Consider the following 6,099-nt stretch of genomic DNA (forward strand, 5'->3'; position numbering starts at 1 on the left):
CTAGGAGCTATGGATAATTATTAGAAACAAATGGTACAAAACATTGATGTTCAATTCTTGGCCAGCAGTGAGTTTTAAAGGAAGAACCGAAGAAAGCTATGGGATAGAGTGACTACTACTAAAGAAGATCAATGGCTGCAGTGGAATTTTTAGGTGAAGAAGTGTGCATGTTATGAAGTAATCCAAGGCTTTAATGTTGGGAGGGTTAATGAGTTCAAGGTGAGGAACTTGGATAGCATTTGGCTTCGGTTAATAAGAGCATATTGGTGAACTGAGTACAAGGAAATATGGCATGAGAATACAAGATACCATGAAAGAGGGATATTAAATCTCCATAATCACAGCAGAGGCATGGGTTGGCTTTGAATGTAATTGTTATAAGGTGGTGGTTGTTCTATTTTCTGTTTTTATTTTGCATGTTTGTTTTTTGTTAAGAATCTGTTATAAATATTCTGTGGAAAGTTATTCGTTTCTTAATGGCAATGCTGAAGAAGAACATTTATCTAACTAGAGGATATTTTAGTCTCTTCTCCTCTTTATGGGTCAAATGTGTTCTGAACAATCTAAAAAAAAGACACAGAAATAAAGTAAATAAAGGACCAAGAGAAGAAGAAAGCTTCCACTTTGTCCAACAACTCTTTAAAAGATGCAACAAAATAATTGCCTTGATTTTGTTGAGTCTATAACTTCAGATAGAGTTGCCCTAATCAAACTATTCAAGTCCCTTATCAATTCATGGTAAAGCAATAAGCATATATATAGGTCCATTTTCAGCATTTAACATGATGCATTACATAATCATCTTTCAAAGTCTCGCAAAATAATTAAAAATCCCATACAATGAGCCAATCAGGGAAATTGAATGCTGCTATATTTTTCATTGCATCTGAAACATAGAATGCAAATCTGCATTAACAAAGTTTGACAGAAACAGCTTAAACTTTAAGGCATACTAACATAGGAAGATCAAAAGGAGAAAAGACGAAATAGCAAAAGATAGCAATGAAGAAGAGAATGGAATGAGACATTTAGACACACATTGTTTAAACTTTACAGTTTTGACTATTATGAGGGGTAAAATCTTAAATGACTCAAAAGGGAAGTACACTATCCTATGAAATACTTGAAATGGAGATTGAATTCTGTTTTGTTTTTCTTTTTCTTTTTCACAATATAATAATATAATCTCTGTACTATTCACAAGCCAGTTTTGTATCAAAGCTAGTCAAGCATATGGCAAATGCCTGAAATGCTGATAGAGGGTACCGGTAGTCCATTGTGAACATATCCTTGCCGACCTTGCCAAACTGAAGAATGATCTTGTCAGGGTCAGACTGCGACGGCTGAGATGTTGGTGGTCCTGTTCCTGCAGGAGGAGGAGGAGCAGCAGGTTGTGAATTTGCAGCAATCAGCTGGAAATTCTTGACCGAGGCGACGGTCACCCTTCCCCTGAAGTTGAGGCACCAACACTGCAGCTGTTCATGCCACCGTGGAGGCTTGTTCTTAAGGACTAGTGGTCTCTCCTTTCCCTCCACGTCCTCATTGCCCGCGCCCATTATGTCAGAGAACCTGGAGCTGCTAAATTCAGTTGAATGGCCTATCGACTTTGAGAAGGAGATACTCCGGAAAGAATCCTCAAGGGAGGGGGGAAGGAGCTCTGGCTGACCTGGAACCGAGCCGCCGGGCTCAAGGCATGATGCGGGGATTGAATACATGGTGCAATGCATCCTTCTTGGGCCCCTAGTACCAAGGACATTCAACTCGTAGTTGACCTGGGCGATGTTGTAGCTGCCATTAGGGAGCTTCGGAGAGACCTTTTTCGAATAAAACCTGCGGCTCCGGCCCGGTGGAGACAGCTGTGCGTTGTTATAGGGAGGCTGTGTATCATAAATTATAAATTTGGTGCCAAGAAAATTTGACCTGAAACAAGTGGCAATTAATACAAGTACATATATATTCTCCAACACTTAACTAGCACTTTGCAAAATGAGGCTAAGGCTACTATTTCCTTTCCACAGATTTCTACACTTATTCTTGGATAATTTCAAATACCATGACTAGTAAGTAGTACTAAGTGAATGTCATACACAAAAAAAACTAGTGTACCAGGGAGGAAATATCGCACCTCAGTTTTCCAATGTAAGTGCTACTAGATCTTGATACGTTATCTGCATCCATTGATATAATATACTCTGTGCAAGTTGTCCTTCTGGTTCGTTTTGCAGCAAGAAGAAACTTCCCATTTTCAACAAGCAAAGCTGCAAGAGAACAGCTATGAATTCAGAACAAGTTCCGGAAACAACAACATCCAGGGCGAGAATTGCTATTTGCTAATTGCATATTATAAAATTCCAATTAAGGAAACAATTGAAACAAAACTCTCTAATCAATAACAATTGTTAAAGCAGAAACAAGTAGTGTACCAGGACTAAGGCAAAGGAAGAGATGGTATGTCAGCTTAGACTTGTCTCTCTTGATGAAACACTGGATGGGTCCATCCCTATGCCCAGGCTGTAAAACGTAAACATTGGGAATCTTATATTCAAACAATCATATCTTTTCTCTTACATCATGCGAATTATTCAAAAATAGTTTTAAGAACTAAGATACAAGAACAATAATATCATACCTGTTTCAGGGAAACAGGGAAAGTAATCTTCCCACAGTATTCAGGACTGCTCACAATTTCTTTGCACATTTCTCTCCAGGTTTTGCACACAGCTGCGCACGCAACCACATGCTTACGACCAGGCCAGGTACTCTCACTAGCTTCCAACCTCTTAATAACATCGCGAAGAAGCTCAGGTGGAAGACTAGCCCACCGGCTGTTCTGTATAACCGGAGGCTGATCATGCAACTCGTGGACAGAGCTACGAGACTTGCCCCTGTGATGGCCAGAAAGCCTCAAGTCAAAACTCCGCCTTGATAAGCTTCCAAATCCATCCCTTACATCGCGAACTATACTACGGAAGGACATCTGTTCAAATAGAGTGACAGCCCCAAGAATCTAATGTGTCATAAAATCCCCTTTGAAATTCCACTCTAGTTACTTGGCAGATGTCACAAGTCTTAGCAGTGTTTGAAGAGGAGCTGCAAATTAAACCAAACTTTAATTTAAATTCCATCTTCAATACTTAATGATCAAGAAATAAAAGAGAAGGAAGACATATAGGGTAAAGCACAAAGGGGAAAAGAAGAAGATTCTCATATATATAAAAAGAAAGCACCACATGAACCTAAAAGCTAAAGCAGCCTGAAATTCCAGACTTTTGTCAGAAACAATTTAAGGGTTTTTGAATAACACCTTCAACCTCCTAAATCTAGCTTCTCATAAGAGCAACCAAATCCAAATAAAAGTTCTATCAAAGCATTAGAATTAGCATCACAATCACACCCTTTCCACCACAAGGACAAACAGAAAAAGTGGCAAACACCTCTATTTTTGTATATGTGAATGTAGAAGCGAATCTAATTGCTCAAATTTCAGTTAATCATCTATCTCTCTCTTAGCTTTTGAAGTTACAAGGTGAGGAATCAAATGAAATGTCTATCACACGAGCACACAAGCAGAGAATAATCTAAGACATAAAGGTGCAATTGATATATACAAAACAACACTTAAACACCAAACTTCAACTATAAATTAGATGCTGAAATCATAAAAACACATTAGATCCACAAAGCTCAAAACAGGTCATACCTCATCACTACAAACCATAAAACATAAATTTTCTCTTTTTTTTTTTTATTTCATTTTATTCTAAAATCTTCTTTTAAATGATACATATGATTAAAAGAAAATGAAAATACACAATAATTTACCCAGCATGAGAATGATATAACCAAAGGTCAAGCAGGAATGGAAACTTCCGGAAGTTAAAAGAGAACCCAGAAGAGAAAACCTCAATAAAAATAAAAAAATATAAATAAAAAACAGTGTCCGGAAGTTTCCCAAATCACAATCACATTATAAACAGATAGAGAGAAAAACAGAATCAGATAGTTGAAGGGAGATTCAGTCAGATTAAGAAGGGTGAAGAAGTAGAAGCTAACCATCAAATTTGCATAAAAAGTCTTCTTCTAATCTCAGATAACACGCTTTAGATCCTATTCAACAAATCACAATTTACACACACACTCTCTCTCTCTCTCTCTCTCAATCTCTCTCTAAAATGTGACAAACAAAGAAGGCTGACTCCGGAGGAGACACGGACTATGCTTTCATTAAATCCAACCCAGAAACTGACACACTATGTTACTTAATTTAATTAATATTATTTTATTTATTTATACTAATGGAAAACGGATACACACTATGATATTGATGATGATTGCATAGAATATTCGTAGTAATATTAGGTAGCTGTACATATCTCACATTTGTTGCGAAGAAACAAGATTAGTGTAACTAATTTATGTAGGTAAGTAGGTAACTAAATCTCATTGCTAAGAAAGAGATTTTCCTTGTAAGGTAGTACTATTATTTTCAATTATCATTCTTAAGTTTAGTAAACGCCTAAATGACATTTGTTAATATGATGATAACGATGAGTGTAATAATAATGTAATATATGATGGTGATATGATACTAGGCAACCACTTTAGGAGTTAAACTAAAATAAAATGCAATTTCTTGTCATATTCCCGGGGGTGGTGAAATGACGGTTATGTCCTTGGCGGTTGACCTGTTCGAAAGGGTGGGACTTGGAGCGTGAGTGAGTGCGTGGGTGTGTTCACACAGAACACGTAATGGGTTGGGTGGGGATCGCGTGCGGAGTGGTGCAGGGTGCATTTACAGAATGCGGGTTAACCGTTACCGGTCGTGGGAGGACGACACCACGCTCAAACTTGGTGGGATGTATTTGACGGTTGCAATTCACGTGATTTCTACTTTTATCATTCCTTCTTTTTCAGTAATTTTCAAAGTAGTATATTGGAATTTGGAAAAGAGTTTTCTATATGTATTTGTTGCGTATCGCTATATTAGATAAAATAATAATTTTTTACAAGTGAATAATTATCCAAATATTAGATAATTGCGTAAAATAATTTAATAAATCAAAACTAACTTTTCTTATCAGTAATAATATAAGTTTGATATAGTTTATAAGAATATAAAGTTAAAATTTTAATTTATGCTCGTCTAACAAAATTATAGGAAAATTTTAAATTGTTTCAATAATATTAGTATTTTTAATAATTTTAATCATTAATATTAATTATATATATTATATAGTAAAATCAAAGGTTAATATCATTAAGTGTTGAAGTTAGTATAAATCTAAGAAGTAGAACTATTTAAATTCACTAAAAGAACTTTTTTTCTATGAGTTCTGAAACTTTTCTAAATGATATCGAAAAGAGGTCTCCCAAAGAAGAAGATCTGGTGGCTAAAAGTAATAAGAAGGTGAAAATGGACGGGATAAAAAATCAGGAACGGATACAGAAAATAATGGAGATGTCATTAATAACGTTGTAGAGATAGAAACCAATCCTCTCTCCAGTCCAATAGAGACTCAAGAAGGGAATATTGGTGGAGGAAACATTCCAAAAGATATCCTACCGGGATATGGTGGTTGGCAATGGTTTTAATAATCTCGACCCAAAAGAAATAGCTGAGATGGTTGTAGAGGAGTACATGTCGAATCAAAATTCTTTGGAGGCTAGAAAAGATTTGGAGACTCCCTTCAATCCCAAACCAAACATTGAAGTCACTTTGGAGGAGTATGAAGATTGGTGCAAGCCATGAAAGCTATCACTGATAGTGAAATCTCTTGGTAAAAGCCTCAATCTCTAAGCTATGGAGAGATGAATTCTCAAAAAATAATGGCTAGGAAAGATGTGGTTCGAGTCATGGATCCTGAGGAGAACTTCTTCTTGATTCATTTTTCTAATCAAGACTACTTGTACGCCCTCTTCGTAGGACCTTGAAAGATAACGGATCACTACCTCTTAATATAGGGTTGGAAATCCCTCTTCATGCCACACGATATAGATATACACAAGGTAGCTGTCTGGGTCAGAATTCTAAACCTTCCAGCGAAACTCTACAATAAATACTTTCTTTGGAAGGTAGGAAAAGCCTTAGGAACAATGCTA

The 6,099-nt window shown here is 36.5% G+C and overlaps 1 protein-coding gene across 2 annotated transcripts; it reads right to left on the reverse strand.

The window, feature by feature from the left end:
- Positions 1 to 854: 854 nt before the first annotated feature.
- LOC107618111 (tubby-like F-box protein 8) lies at positions 855 to 4,549 on the reverse strand. 2 transcript variants are annotated; one of them, XM_016320052.3, is made up of 5 exons: positions 4,054 to 4,549; positions 2,630 to 3,090; positions 2,424 to 2,511; positions 2,126 to 2,258; positions 855 to 1,920 (listed from the first exon to the last, which is right to left on the reverse strand). In XM_016320052.3, exons 2-5 carry the CDS (start codon positions 2,975 to 2,977, stop codon positions 1,194 to 1,196), a joined length of 1,296 nt encoding a protein of 431 aa, XP_016175538.1. In that variant the 5' UTR covers positions 2,978 to 3,090; positions 4,054 to 4,549; the 3' UTR covers positions 855 to 1,193. The 2 variants fall into 2 exon arrangements, with proteins under 2 accessions (XP_016175538.1, XP_088354348.1); XM_088498222.1 differs by having other exon boundaries at positions 3,823 to 4,057.
- Positions 4,550 to 6,099: the final 1,550 nt, after the last annotated feature.

The sequence above is a fragment of the Arachis ipaensis genome, chromosome B9 (assembly GCF_059453495.1).
Source record: "Arachis ipaensis isolate K30076 ecotype BB chromosome B9, ASM5945349v1, whole genome shotgun sequence".
NCBI lineage: Eukaryota > Viridiplantae > Streptophyta > Magnoliopsida > Fabales > Fabaceae > Arachis > Arachis ipaensis.

What these genes read in the sequence shown, in the direction of transcription:
- LOC107618111 (XM_016320052.3), bottom strand. Translation starts at nt 2,977, where the DNA reads ATGTCCTTCCGTAGTATAGTTCGCGATGTAAGGGATGGATTTGGAAGC. An exon ending in TCCCTGTTTCCCTGAAACAG is followed by an intron (nt 2,512 to 2,629) that starts GTATGATATTAT and finishes TACGTTTTACAG; the next exon opens with CCTGGGCATAGGGATGGACC. An exon ending in CTTCCTTTGCCTTAGTCCTG is followed by an intron (nt 2,259 to 2,423) that starts GTACACTACTTG and finishes GTTCTCTTGCAG; the next exon opens with CTTTGCTTGTTGAAAATGGG.